General features: G+C 44.3%; 1 protein-coding gene across 1 annotated transcript in view; it reads left to right on the forward strand.

Moving 5' to 3' along the window:
• Positions 1-4,165: 4,165 nt before the first annotated feature.
• The window catches only part of NRG2 (neuregulin 2), a 183,677-nt gene continuing 172,387 nt past the window's right edge, over positions 4,166-15,455 (forward strand). The window contains exon 1 of the mRNA XM_087430297.1: positions 4,166-4,952. Coding sequence (XP_087286423.1) covers positions 4,250-4,952 — 703 coding nt within the window. The 5' untranslated portion in view covers positions 4,166-4,249. The remainder of the gene's footprint in view (positions 4,953-15,455) is intronic.

The following is a 15,455-nucleotide window of genomic DNA, read 5'->3' on the forward strand; positions in this document are numbered from 1 at the left end:
GTCCTTCTAGAAACCTGATACTCAGCTCTTCTATACTAAATGGCTGAGGCTAATTCTGGAAGTTTATCCTCATACACATCACACCTTGAGGAAATCTGGACAGGTACCTCTCTTCACTTTAGAAGTCTCTGCCTAAGTACCCGCTTTCTGTGCCCACAGGAATTCTGATAGAATGTTGGGATCTCAAAACTTACCTTTGCATTCTAAAGAGGATAAAATTATAGTGCAATAATTCCAAACCCTTTGTAGCATGAGAATCTCATTTTTAAAATTTTTTTTAAATTTTTATTTATTTATTTATTTTCCCCCCAAAGCCCCAGTAGATAGTTGTATGTCATAGCTGCACATCCTTCTAGTTGCTGTATGTGGGACGTGGCCTCAGCATGGCCGGAGAAGTGGTGCATCGGTGCGCGCCAGGGATCCAAACCCGGGCTGGCAGCAGTGGAGCACGCGCACTTAACCGCTAAGCCACGGGGCCGGCCCGAGAATCTCATTTTAAGGCAAAAAAATTTCAAGGAATCCCATATAATAATAGTTCTATTTTAAGTAGCTTTTGATTGAGAAAATACATGATAAAAATTCAGCCACAGTAAAAAATTAGAGGATCTTCTCTTAAAAATATTTTCGAATAGGTAGTATATGAACCTGACACAAAATTCACAAGGTACAAAAGAGAATACCATGAAAAGTATCCTTCTTGCACACCATTCCTCAGTCACTCAGTACCCTTCCAGAGCCAATTACTGTTTCAATTTCTGCTGTGTCCTTTCAAAGGTAATCTATGCTCTACAAATGGTAGCATATCTTACCTCTCTTCTTCACCTTGTTTCACTCATCTTCATACATAACAATGTCTTGTTATACTTTAAAATAGATATGTGAAAAAAGAGAGAGAATACGTATTTTTATTCATCACGATGGCATCTGCTATTGAAAACTTGCATTGCATTTTTAATATACGGAAAGTCCTAGTGTGCAATAACTACATGTGACTTAGAGATTCCCAGCTCTTAGATTAGGAACCACTGGTATAAGTAAAATATCAATAATATTCAGCATTAATTTTGGCCCTTACTCTGCGCCAGGCATTGTTCTAAGCCCTTTACTCTTATTATCTCACATAATCCACATCCTTCAAATCCTTCCAGTCTCAGCCTAAATGTTATCTCCTCAGAGAAGCTTTCCCTTATCCAAGTAGATCTACCCTCTCCCTTTTCCATTATTCCCTATCATTTCATCCTGTTTATTTCCTTCAGGACACACATCACTATAAGTAATTAGTTACCTATTCATCTACTTGTGTACTGTTGTCCCCAAACTAGATTATGAGCTTTGAGAGCAGGGACAGTGTCTCTTTTGTTCACTGCACTATACCCAGTGCCTTGTGTTGGCACAGAGGAACCATTCAATTGGATATTTATTGAATAAGTACATAATGAGCAAAAAACAACTTTATGAGGTAGACACTATTATTATCTCCATTATACAGATGAGGAAACTGACACCTAGAGAGGGAAATAGACTCATCCCATAGTTACTAAGTTACAAAATTGGTTTGAAACCCAGCTCTGCTTGACCCCAGAATACAAGCTCTTCACCACTACTCTGGTCTCAGAAATAGGCTGAATACAGTCCTGTCTGTGTGTGATCTTGAGTAAGCCCTTTTCCCTCCCTGGAACTGTTTCTTCTACTGAAAAATGAGAGGGTGAAGTTAGCGATCTTCCTTATAGCGATGTTTGGTGATATATGAGATCTCTGATCTATGAAAATGAAAAGGGAGACATTAAAGGGGCTAACAAGACTTGACGCCTTTAAGAAATCTGATTTTCAATTCTTTTCTTTCTTCCCTTCTTCCTTCACTGAAGATTTGCTGATCCTTATTCTATGCCAGGCATAGTGTTGTATGTCCCTTTGGATAGAGATCCAAAGAATAATAGGACATAGTCCCTGGTATTAAGGTACCTGGTCTGATGGGTCTAATGCAGACCCATTAACAGCATATAGGTAAGAGACGTAATAGAAATATGTATGAGAAACATGGTAACATAGAAGAGGAGGGATTAATTCCCCATGTATGTGTAAGGGGGTTGGGATGGAGGTAGATGTGTAGGAAGGGAGGGATGAGTTATAATGCTGAGCTGGGCCTTGGGAAAAGAATAGTTTTCTAGGTGGACAAGATGGAGGTGAGGCTTCCTGGATATAAGAGACATTATGTGCCGAAGCACAAGAAACAGCACAATGTGCCGAGGATTGCTAGGGTAGGTGGCTGGCTCCCAGAGTAGGGAGCTGGCTAGGTAGAGGGAGCCCGTGAACAGTCATGCTGAAGAGTTTGGACTTTACTCCTGAGAGCAGTGGCATGGCCAAATCATATTTACATTTTATTTTTATTTATTTATTTATTTTTTTTGTGAGGAAGATCAGCCCTGAGCTAACATCTGCCAATCCTCCTCTTTTTGCTGAGAAAAACTGGTCCCGAGCTAACATCCGCGCCCATCTTCCTCTACTTCATATGGGACACCGCCACAGCACGGCTTGACAAGCAGTGCCCCAGGGCGGGTCTGGGGATCCCAGCTTGCGAACCCCGGGCCGCTGCAGCAGAGCGCGCGCCCTTAACGGCTTGCGCCACCAGGCCGGCCCCAACATTTTATTTTTGGAAAGATCACTCTGGCAGTGGTAAGACTGGAGGAGGGTGATGAAGAGAAAGGTGGGGAGACCATTAGGAGGCTTTGCAGTAATCTAGGTGAGAGATGATGAGCACCTGCACCTAAGGTATTCACAGCAGTGTCGGGGAGGAACTAGATAAATCAGAGATGTTTTAAAAGGTGGAGCCAAAGGACTTGGTGATTGATTGGATGAGGGAGAATAAGATGAGACTAAAGGATTTATTGGAATGCATTAGGTGGCCAAGTATAAAATGGTGCCATTAATAATTATAGGAAACTTGGAGTGAGGTGGGAGAAATAATGCTGTTGGCTTTGGATATGTTAAGTTTGAGGTGTCTCTTAGATAGCCAGGAGAAAAGGTCTGGCTCCCTCCTTCCTTTCCAGAATAGCAGTCCTAGCCTAAGTCAGACATCCTTGGCCCAGTTTCCTGCCAGGCCCAGTCAGGGATAAAATTCTCCAAGACCTCACTGGAATTCCTGAGCTCCACATCCCTCAAGGATATAAACTGGGTATTGAAAACTCCCTGGATCCTTATTAATAGGAGGAGAATGGATCGTGAACTTGCTTTTTAAAATAAGATGCTGGCTCCAGTGGAGCAAACTCTCCTGCCTCTTGTAAGCACCAGACTTTTACAAAGAAATCATTTCCTATGGAGCAGCCTCTGGTCCTGACAGGCTCTGGCTCTTAGGTTGGCTCCCAAGAGGCCTCTACCTCCCTCAGGGAGCGGCTTTTTAAAAAACGAGGTTGTATGTATAGCGCGGTCCCGCCTGGCGGCTGGAGAAAGCCCAAAGTCTTGGGGACTGGACCCTCTGCCAACCACCACCCCTGGTTAGGTGTCCTTAATGCCGAGACAAGACTCCATGTAGCCCCAACTCTTTCCAAAATGACGGGGCTGGGATCCTCCCCGACCTCAACTCGCATCTCCAGCGCTCACCAGGCGGTGGCAGGGCCGAGCACGTGGGCTCGATTAGGGGCCGGCCTCTAGGGTCCTCTCCGCGAAGGGGACAACCCAGGAAGCAGGAGGCTGGCCCACCATCCTGGCAGTGGCAATCTCCCTGGCTGCTACAGCCGACGGCCAAAGGCAGGGGCACACCCTCTGTCCCACTCCCATGTTCATAGGACAGTGCCAGAATCCGTTCTCTCTACTCCGCCCTCTCTTCACGCACTACCCCACTGTCAGGCCGATAAACCCCAAGGGCAAAGGGTAGCACGATTCCTCTCGCGCCCCTGCGGGCCCTGAAGCTGGGTACTAAAGCAGTGCAGTCCCAAGCTTCCCCTGCAGAAGCCGCGCTCCTCACTCGGTCCGGAGGTAGAGGGGGCGCGAGAGAGCAAGTGGGCGGGCGTCCCATCCTCCGCATCCTCCTCCAGGTCCTGGCGCGCAGGGTGGGAGCGCTGCGCGCCGCCGCGCTGCGCATCGCGGCCCGCTTGCCGCCTGCCCCCTGCCCTATCTGGGCCACCTCCCTGGACTGCGGGTGGAGGGCTTCGAGCAGCTAACGTTACGCTGTTTCCGGTTTTCCAGCGGGCTCTGTTTCCCCTCCCAAGGCGGCGGCGGCGGAGCGGCGGAGCCCCCCAAATGGCCTGGCCAGATGCGGCAGGTTTGCTGCTCAGCGCTGCCGCCGCCGCCACTGGAGAAGGCTCCGTGCAGCAGCTACAGCGACAGCAACAGCAGCAGCAGGGAGAGGAGCAGCAGCAGCAGCGAGAACAGCAGCAGCAGGAGCAGCAGCAGCAGGAGCAGCAGCAGCAGCAACAGCAGCATCTCCCGTCCCGCTGCGCCCCCAGAGCCGCGGCCGCCGCAACAGCCGCAGCCCCGCAGCCCCGCAGCCCGGAGAGCCGCCGCCCGCTCGCGAGCCGCAGCCGCCGGCGGCATGAGGCGCGACCCGGCCCCCGGCTTCTCTATGCTGCTCTTCGGTGTGTCGCTCGCCTGCTACTCGCCTAGCCTCAAGTCGGTGCAGGACCAGGCGTACAAGGCACCCGTGGTGGTGGAGGGCAAGGTACAGGGGCTGGCCCCGGCCGGCGGCTCCAGCTCCAACAGCACCCGCGAGCCGCCCGCCTCGGGTCGGGTGGCGCTGGTGAAGGTGCTGGACAAGTGGCCGCTCCGGAGCGGGGGGCTGCAGCGCGAGCAGGTGATCAGCGTGGGCTCCTGTGCGCCGCTCGAAAGGAATCAGCGCTACATCTTTTTCCTGGAACCCACGGAGCAGCCCTTAGTCTTTAAGACGGCCTTTGCCCCCCTCAACACCAACGGCAAAAACCTCAAGAAAGAGGTGGGCAAGATCCTGTGCACTGACTGCGGTGAGTCGCCCCCTCCCTCTGCTGGAGAAAGGGGGGAGGGGCGAGGTAGTGGAGAATGGGGGTGGGGCGGGGAGGTGCTGCAGGTGCCCCGGCCTGGCAGCGCCTGGCCGCTGGGGGTGGGGCCGCCCCTGGGCAGGGCGCCTGGCACGGGTGGGTGAGGGGTTTGGGGTTGGAGAGAAGGAGGATCAGGCTCAAAGTGTGCCAGGGGTGGGGGGCGGGGGGAGGCGCCAGCCTGTGCCAGCAGGGATCTGCGGCTGATGTATGGCATGTGGGGCTGGAAAGCTGCCATCATAGCCCAGTAGCGGCAGGAAAAACGGAGAGGTCCGGGTGGTGCTGGCCCTAGGCTCAGTGAGTCAGGAGTGACCCTCGGAGGCCTTGCCCGCTCTGCTCCCGCGGGCCTGCCTTGCTCAGGCTGGCAGGGTCTGCAGAAGCAGCTGGGCAGACTCCCAGGCTGTGAAGGCCTCCGCTCGCAAGTTCTCCTAGGGAATAATGGCCCCCGCCCCCTCCTTCCTCTCCTGGGCTCCCGGCTATGCTCATCCACACCGCTGGCGCAGGCAGAGTTGGACTTTTTCTGCTACTGTTTTCCGTCCTCCATGTGGCTCCGGTTTTTTTCTCCACGGTGATTGCCTGTCTTTGCTAAGCGGGTAGCACAGTCTTCTCTTAACCTCCAGGACTAGCAAGGAGACACCTCTTTGGGCTGTTTCTGGGAGATCTTACTAGGTCTGTTGATTGTGATGACGATGAAATAGAGTAAGTTCCGCTGAATGCTGTTAAGTTCAGCTCTGACATCTTACTGGCAGAATGTATTGACTGCATCTCGCATCTTCATGATGTTGGGTGCTGCACAGGAATGCAGGTGATTAGAAACACAACACTGAAATCCGTAGATTTGTGCAGCTGGGAATGGAAGACCCCCAGGTCAAAAGTCAAAATGTCAGTTTAAGAGTTTTTTCTTCTTGTCCCTGAATCCAGTAAGATGTTTCAAACCAAATTGTCCCCATGCTGGAGTATTTGGTTTACCTTGTCTTGTGCTTATTCATATTGAGGTTTCATTTTGTTCCAACTAAGGCTGAATTTGGTGCTTACGGTGTGACTCTGAACTGTGTAATCACTGAATTGTGACAGATGTCCTGGACTGTCATAAAGTTGGTATGTTTACCAGTTTAGCAACTGATTCTAGGCAGTGTAGACAGGCTTTGAGTAGCAAAGAATGTGTGATAGCTCATGGGAAGTTTTGCTGCCCTCATCTTTCTAGATCAATGCCTTTGACTTTTGGAAGCTTCCCTCCTCCTACCTCCCATCCACCCCTGTCCTTCAAGAGACAAATTTTAGTTTAATGGTGGGAGTATATCTAGGCATTATGTTAAACTGTGATCACTCTAATCAGAAGAATCTTGCAGTGTCTTAATAAGGAGGGAAAAAACTTTGTGATAACAGCAGTTTCTCTCTCTGACATCGTTCTAAAGAATATTGTTAACTGCTCTTTAATGTTGGTTTTATGCTCTGAAATGGTTTATGATGACAAGTGGAGACCAGTGAAGAATTTCTAATTTTTTATTCTATTAAGCATTTTATCTGAGATCCCTGGGGGAGCTGTGGAACTGTATTGTGCTGCGGGAAATAGATAGTAAAAACATTTATTGAACCTTGTCCAAGGACAGCTTCTGTTTTGGTTTTCGGTGAGTTGCTCCTGAATATGCACAGTGCACATCCACACATAATCCCTAGTCTGGTCCATTGAGACCCGCTGGTCATTGTCAGATAATCCCCTGTCCTCCTCCTCCTCCTTTTCTCCTTCCCCCCATCAATTATACCTTGTTTGTTCTAGTGACTGCTTAAGAGTTTAATAGTTGAATGTGGAGATCATAAAAGATTTGGGGGTTGGAAATATAGCCTGCTTTTAGGTTACGGTCATCTCATATTATTAAAATAGCATGTGTAGTACAGTTCTGAAAAAGATAAATTTAGGACTGCAATCACAGCTAAAGAGAAGGCCCTCACACATCACAAATTATTAAGGAGGAGGAATGTGGATGGAAGTAAACATTTTGGAATGCAAAAATCTTTGCTTTGAATTGATAGTATATAGATATGTGTCAGTTTGGGGGGCTTTATATAAGGGGATTAGAAATGAAAGGACATCTTTGTGAGGGGAAACTTGTGGAACTGGTGATAATATAACAGAAGAGCGTAAACTGCATTTTCTTATTTTCTACTCTGTGGTTAAAGAAAACACGCCCTGGTGATGGTATATTAAATAAGGAAACAAAATCATCCTAACAAACCACAACACCTTCCTTGTGCTCAGCAGGAAATAACCAACAAATTCATTTTCTGTTTTCTATCTATAAAGAAAGCCCTCTGGGCCACACGGTCATTGGGAACATTTTCTCCTTGGAGCAGATTTGCCCATTGCAAAATAGGGAAACTGGCATTGGAAACTGTCATCATTGCCCTTATGTTGAGCAACTGTGGTTGAATTGTTACTTTGTTTAGCCAGTTTGAGCTCTGAGTGTGTCTGCATTCTGAGAGGTGTGGTTCCTGGGGAGATCAACTAGAAAGCTATGTTTGGTGGGCTAAGACTTTGGGACCATATAGAGGGATATACCGTGCTTAAAAGTTAGCACATGCCTCAGTAACATCAATGCAGGGGTCATACTGCACCCCTTCTAAAAGGTCCTCATAAATGGCTAATTTCACCACAACTATGGAATGTTGACTTGAAGCCTGTGTAGTCTGGCTGAAATAGCAATATCTGCGAGAGGGGTATTTTTATAGATCGAATGTGTATCATTCATCCAAAATTACTACCTCTGGTGGTAAAGAGTTGAGTAAAATCTTTGCATTTCTCCCAAGATTGCATACGGAGGTGTTTTCTGTGCCTTCTGTGGAAAGAGGAAAAGGAGTTAGAAAGGACTCCTAGGGATTAGAAACTCTGTGCAATGCTGTAAAAGCATCCTGTTCTGCAAATAGTCCTGCACTTTTAATGATGGTTGCATATATTTTGGTATAATCACACCCTATCTTGTTGCTTTCCTATATATGTGTTTTTCAACTGTTTTCTTATTGAATAGACACAGTAGACAGCATCCAAAAAAGAAAAATCATCCTTCCTTTGGGACTTTCTAGTTTGCGGTTTTCTTCCAGTGTATAGTGTACTTTGTTGTTAAAGATGGAAAGGGTGTATTCCTGGGGGACTTTACATTCCTCAGCATAGTTTTTAATTCATTTGGCACCCAGATTCACATCTTAGAGGAAGGTGGTTCACAAAATTCAGTACCATAGCAAAACCGACTGCATATTTTTAAAATGCTGTTTATTTAAAGAATCTTTTCTTCCCCAGCCAGCTGGAAACCCAGCTGTGCTGCAGCTTGAAGATGGGAAAGTGAAACTAGATTAGAAACTGACCAGTCCTAGTGGTGAGGACAAGGCTTGGTTATAGATTTAGGGGTAGGATTACCATCATAATGTCATTATTTCTTTCGGTGGCTGCTTTCCTCGGCAGACTTGGATTCTTGGGGGCAGGAACTATAACTTATCTTTCAGGTCTTCTGTCACCTGGCTCTCCTGCCCCCCAGTGTTTGGTACTGTGCCTGGTTTATAGAGGGACTCTCCTAAGTGTCTTTTGAATGGACGAAGTCAAGTGAGGTTAAAAAAGCAAGTCTCCAGATTAATTCTAAAACAATCAACTCTCGGATCTGTGACACCAGGTCTTGTGCTGAAAAGCTGAGTTTGATGATAGCCTTTACCTGTCGCTATGGGAACCTTTTTTTCTAAAGGAATCCTTATCAACTAGAGTACTTAACCACAATGTGCTTAATCATTGTGCTGATTAGTGTTAATGAGATTTGAGCAGTGGAGAATAAAGGTCTTGCTGGAGAAGATCCCCCTTTTTTTTGTTTTTGAAGGGTAGATTACCACTCCCCCGCCCCCAGGTTTAAACAAAACAACTATCAGTTTGAATTAACAAATGGTTTGGGAGCTAGAGAGAGTGGTATATTAACTAACTAGGTGACTAACTTCTTCTTGGTCCCAATCCTCTTTACCATCTTTTATTATCTAGGACATTTTAATTTATTTCCTAATAACGAATACGCCAAGTTAGTTTTTTTCTTTATAAGATTGGATTTACATTTTTGAATATGTAACACATTTATATGGCTCAAACTTCAGAAAGTACATAAGAATATCTGGTGAAAAGTCTCCCTCTCACCCCTGTCCTCAGCTGCCCAGCTCTCAGGTAATTGTAAAACAACATGTTCTTGAAATGCGTATTTCTCTAAAAGCAAAATGTTTTCAAAGTAGTTATATTTTTCTCTTAATAGATGGAGAATGTTAATTTTGCCATTAAGTCAATTTTACAGTAAATTCTTCCCAAGTAATACATATTTTTTTAACCTAACCCCAAGATCTTAACCAGTACCCTACCTTCCAAATATAACCCTAGGGTCAGGAATGAAAATACCAACTTATTTTTTAGATACTTTGCCACTAAGAAGTTTTCTATGACAATGAATTTTGTGAGTGGGTCTTAATTGGGATGCTCAAAGGAAAGATCGAGAAGTTTGTCACTGAGCTATAGGGCTGCAGCTCTGCCCGTACAGCAATTCCTGCTGTTTCACACTCTTGGTAATCTCACAATAGCATCCATGTGGGAAATCACATGATTCCCTATATGGAAAGAGAAAACTCCACAGTGCCTGATTGCTTTGATTTTCATTTAGAAGCCAAAGACCCCAGTTGCTGATGACGAGTTTGATTTTGACCGTTTTTATGTACAGCCGGGATGATTCCAGGGGGAATTAGCCACCCAAATATATTTTTGAAGTATGTTTTTTTTTTTTTTTTGTGAGGAAGATCAGCCCTGAGCTAACATCCGTGCTAATCCTCCTCTTTTTGCTGAGGAAGACCGGCTCTGAGCCAACATCTATTGCCAATCTTCCTCCTTTTTTTCCCCCAAAGCCCCAGTAGATAGTTGTATGTCATAGTTGCACATCCTTCTAGTTGCTGTATGTGGGACGCGGCCTCAGCATGGCCGGAGAAGCGGTGCGTAGGTGCGCGCCCGGGATCTGAACCCCGGGCTGCCAGTAGCGGAGCGCGGGCACTTAACCGCTAAGCCACAGGGCGGCCCTGAAGTATGTTTAAGGTAACTTAATTTAAGGTAACTTGAACATAGTGTTAACATTTCAGAGGATCAGGGAATTGCCATTTGGATAAGTAGGAAAAAAGCAAATATGCAAATCTACAGTAAGAAGTCTTAACCCTCTTAATCCTGTTGGCTTAGTGGCATTTGGCAATTCTGAACATCCATTTGGAAAAGGAATGATGGTATCAATATCAATGAAGTTTCCCCTGTGTGATCTTCAACAACTTGTTATTGGATCTTTCTTTTCAAGGTCTGAAGTGTTGTTAGTATAATTTACACCAAAATTAAAAGAAATTTCCCCCCCAAATTTTGAGTTTGGATGGATGTATGTGAAATGGGGATTTTTGTCTTACTTGTTTTTAGTGAATTAACCCTTTCCTCCCACTTACTTGTTGGAATTTGTGCCAATTTACTTATTGGAATTATTTCCGAGAAGAAATCAATCCAGTTTATGAATTTCAAGAAATGATATGGGGACCTCTCTAGAAAACTGGGGAAAGTAGACAAATTGACCGCTGGAAGTGCTAAATCATGACGTTTGAAAAAGTGACTATCTATGTGAAATCTCAGTAGACTCCTTTAAAAACAATACTCACAGAAGAATCTTGGTGAACTAGAGCTCCATGTAGGGCTGTAGGAACTGAAGCAACCCTGGAGGATGATTAAAAGGCATTAGGATGACATGAAAGAGGACATGCTATACCCAGGCAAAGAGCTGGGAAGCTTTTGCCAATTTGAGGTCAAAAGACAGATTCACACTGACTGAGATCATTTGTTGCTAATCAACTGTGATGTTTTTGATAATTATGAAATGAGGTTAAGTTAAGGGGCCTTCTTTCTCTGGCTAGTTGCTGCTGGCAGAGTGTGGCAAAGGAGCTCTGTTCTACAGTAACAGTCCCTTCCTACTTGGTACATGCAATGAGATCCAAATAGCCTCTCCAGGGATGATCCCTGTGACAGAGCCTGTTAGTTCTTCTCTTGCCTCTGCTCGGGACCTGATTGTGCTGCTTGCCTCCTGGGGTGGGGCTGGAGGTGGTTAACATTCCATTTACCCTTGCAGATGTTTCGAGAGTGGCAGAGGCATAGGTATCCTAGATGGTTTCTGTATTCTACTAGCAACACAGACCCCCAAGATGTGATATTCAGGTTACTTTTTATTCTCTCTTCAGAAACAGAATCCTTAATGGTTCTCTTTTTCCTTCACAGATTTCCTGCCCAGTGCAGAGGACATTGGCTTCCTCCTCCTCTTTCCCTCCTTGATCTGTTTATACAGACTGAGGATCTGTCTTTGTCCTTTAGGCTTGGATGTTTTACTTGGTCTTGATCTTGATACTGGTCCAACTAACAGAAGCCAAGCTGAACTAACATTCCTCAGAATTGAATGAGAGGAAGGTCACCACATTGCTAAATACCTAGTCCAGCCCATGGGAAAGTCAGGGCATTATTAATTCGATTGTGACAGTGATGCAATTTGGTATCCCAGAGGTTGTATTACTAAAAGAGCTTTCTTTCAGCTCCATCTTTCAAATGTTTGCTTCAACAAATATTTGAATATGTGGTCTGTGTAAAGAACTAGGTACTCTAGGGGAGTTGCTTCAGACACAGTCCTTGTCATCAAGGAGCTTACAATCTAGAAGTACAAAGATATAACAATAATTCAATCCCGAATATAATAAATGCCACAAGATATGCCAACATTGTGCTTTTGGGAGGAGGGAAAGAGTCATAAAGGAAAGAAAGATCATATCTGGTTAGAGGATTAAAGAAAGTTTCTTGGAGAAGTAGTTTGAGATGGGATTCTAATAGTCAGCGATAGATGAGGTGGGCGACCGTGGTTTAGGGATAGAGAGAGATGAATGGATTGATTAAATGAATTCCATGCAGACAGAACAGCATTCTCAGTAGGAGAGGGGCATGTCTGTGATAAATAAAATAACTAGAATGAAAGGGAGAAATGGGCAAGGAGTCTGGAGATGTAGATTAGGGTGATATTTTCACCCATTTTGAATGCTAGGCTGATGAGTTTATTTGTAATTATGTAAGTAGTATTTGCAGACTTAGATTAAAAGCAACTCACTAATGTTTTGTAGTTATCAGTGAATGGGTCTTACACATATTTTGTTAAATTTACCCCTAAGTATTTCATGTTCTCTAGATGCTATTGGTAAATGGTATTTTTGTTTAATTTTGTTTTCCAATTATTCATTGCTAGTATATAGAAAGACAATTTTTTAAATATTGACTTTGTATCCTATGACCTTAATAAATCCATTTATTTGTTCTAGTAAATTTTTTTGTAGATTTCTTAGGATTTTTCCTATGTACATGACTGTGTTGTCAGTGAAAAAAAGACAGTTTTACTTTTTCCTTTCTAATCTGTTTGCCTTTATTTCTTTTTCTTGCCTTATTGCACTGGCTAGGACTGCCAAGTACAATGTTGAATAAGAGTGGTGAGAATGAACATCCTTGTTCTAGTCATGGGGAAAAGCATTTAGATTTTCACTATTCAGTATGATGTTAGCTGAAAGTTTTTCATAAATGCTCATCCTTAAAAAAAAAAGTCTGCTAAGTACAGTGTAATGACTAAAAATTTGAGCTCTACAGCCAGATGGACCTGGGTTTGGAAACCATCTTATGCATTTTCCAGCTGGGTGATATTTGGCAAGTTACTTTCTGTGCCTTAGTTTCCAATAAAATGGGGATAGTGATAGCACTTAATAGGATCGCTATGAGTATTAAATGAGATAATGCATGTAAAATGATTAGGACAACACCTGCTCAATAAATGTTAATTATTAGCAAAATCTTATTAATTTAGACCAATGTGACCAGGAAGCCTAGTAAGTGAAAATTTTAAGTTCTAGAAGTGGATTGGAAGCAGGCAAGGGGGGAAATTTTCACCAACAACTATATTTTTCACCCGGATGTTCCTATCTATCTCAACATGAGAGTCACTGGGCTGGACTGGTGGAGGTGGTGATGAGAAGAGAATGGGTTGTATGTGGTCTCATTGTAGGGAAGCCCATGTGAATCCAAGGTATGAATGCTGGTCCTATGGAGGTCCCAAGCAGGCAACAAATCTTGATGTATCCATGGGTCTGTGTTGGTCAATTTTTTGAGAAGCCCACAGATAGATACCGCTTTTCTGTTTCACAAACAGGAGGACTAAGACTCATACTCCAAAGTGTCCCTTTCGAAATCTCACCATTCTTGTGGGGTCAACCAAGGGTCCAAGTTCTGATGTCCTGCCAGGCTTGGTCTTTGACTTTGGTAGGTCTTATCTTATGTTGTATTGTTATTAGCAGGAATTGCTGAAAGTCCCTGGATAATGGCTGAAACTGTCCTTTTTTTCCAAAGAAAGCAGCTCCCTGACTCATCCTGCTTTGATTTGGGGGTTTCCAGAGCTGGGGATGGGTCCACACTGCATCATTCATACTCTCTGTTTCCTTGTTTCTATACTGGGTTGGGCTGGATCTGGTAGCTGCCCAGGGTCAGAGGGGTACAGGTGTGGGTGTGTAACCAGTGGCATTTTTGGAGTTTATGGGGTTTAATTTTAATTTTAATTAATTAATTAATTGATGTGTAGGAACTGATGAAAGTATGAAACTTTGCTCCTTAAGTATCTGTAGGACAAAGACTCCTTGCTTTGGCTTCTTCCTCTAAATATTTATTTATTATTACCCCTCAGGTCCTGTGTGGGCTGGCCACATATCTTTGACCTCAAAAAGTATTCTTCATTTTTTCTTATTCTTGGAGTTTTAGTATTTATGGTCTGTATCACTTATATGACATTTATCACTTAATGCCATGAATTGTTAATTATATTTTGATGAGTCAATATCTTTTCTCCTTCACCTGATTGTAAGATCTTTGGGAGCAGTAACTTAAAATATGGTTAAGAAAATATTTGATTACTGGCTATTGCCAAGTAAGAAGGGAGCATTGAGTCCTTTTGCTTTCTCTACTGACCACTTTTGTCCTAGACAAATTTCGAGATTCCTCAAATGACAGCTCAGGCTGAGGGACTAGACCAATCATGGAAAGTGTCTTCAGATATTTTGATAAAGGGCAGAATTTTGCTTCTCAGTTATGTTTCAGTTCAGTGTTTTTTCCCCTTAATAATCAGTTCATAGTTTCTTCATTTTCTTGCGAGTAACTCTCCTCTTTTCTCAAGTTTTAGAATTTTCTCTAGGTGGTTTTCCTCACACATGTCAATATCTTGGCTTCTGTTTTCTTTCTGTCTTTTGGTTAGTTGGCAGTCTGCAAAAATCTCCAGTTTCACTTGCCATGTGAGCTTTTTGGATATTCTCCATTCTGGTCTCTCACTGGAATGTCCACTTGAACACTGTTACTCTGACCTGTTCATGCTTCAGGCTGAATACCTTAAAGAGGTAAGAGGTATGACGAAGTGTCTTCTGTGGTAATCTCAGATCACAAATTAGGAGTGGCTGTACCTTTTTGCCCAGTAGGCAGCTTAGGGTCTTCTGGAGGCCAGTATTGGTTCTTAGATCATTGTTTTTTTATTGAGGGAGTTGGAGGTGGGAACCCAGTGTTTCTTCATGTCTCTTTTTTAGCGTGTTCATTCTTTCACCATTTCCTTGAAATGAGGCACTTCCTGCCGTGTCTGCTTGGCTGAAGTATTGGGTGGGGGTTGTGAGGGGGACGCTCTCCAGAGGGAGTTCTCTTCTGGCTTAGAGGACCACTAGTTATCACCTTGCAGAAGGCTCTGGCACTCAGCTTCCTCGAGTTAGAGTCCCTTCCACTGGTGCCTGTGGTCATAAGTATAATCTCACTATAGTCGTTTAGGCTGGTAATGAATGTCATAGGCACTGCCCAATTGATAACTCTCTTCTGGAGTCGCTTTGTATGGCTTTAGAGAGGAGAACTGATTTACCAGTCAGGATGGAACAGGTAGGTTAAGTAGATGATCTGTCATATCTCAATCCCTGTCTCTGGGTGAGAAAAAACAGCAGGGTTGCATCCAGTGCAGCTTTCCCAGCATCGTCATTGGTTGATTAGATTTCAGAGAAAAAGATGATAAAATGCAGAATAATTTTTAAAAAAGGAAGAAAGGAGTCTCAGACCACGACGTGAACCAATTGTCACAGAGTGAAACCAAGGTCCACAAGTGAAGTGTTTCTTTCAAAGAACACTAGGGCTTCCAAAGGCAGCCTGTCGGACTGCTTACTCTTAGATGGTTTCCCTTTCATAGTCTGTTCATATGAGTTTTACGTCTGAGACCTTCTTACCTGGAACTCTATCCCTCCCACCTTGCCCAACTTTGCTCCCCACTTTCCTGCTTAGGCCTGTTGTCATACTTGCATTTGACATAAATGTAACTGCCATTCCTCAGCCCC

This window comes from Ceratotherium simum, chromosome 4 (genome assembly GCF_057802395.1).
Source record: "Ceratotherium simum simum isolate JZ-2026a chromosome 4, ASM5780239v1, whole genome shotgun sequence".
In the NCBI taxonomy this organism is placed as follows: Eukaryota; Metazoa; Chordata; class Mammalia; order Perissodactyla; family Rhinocerotidae; genus Ceratotherium; species Ceratotherium simum.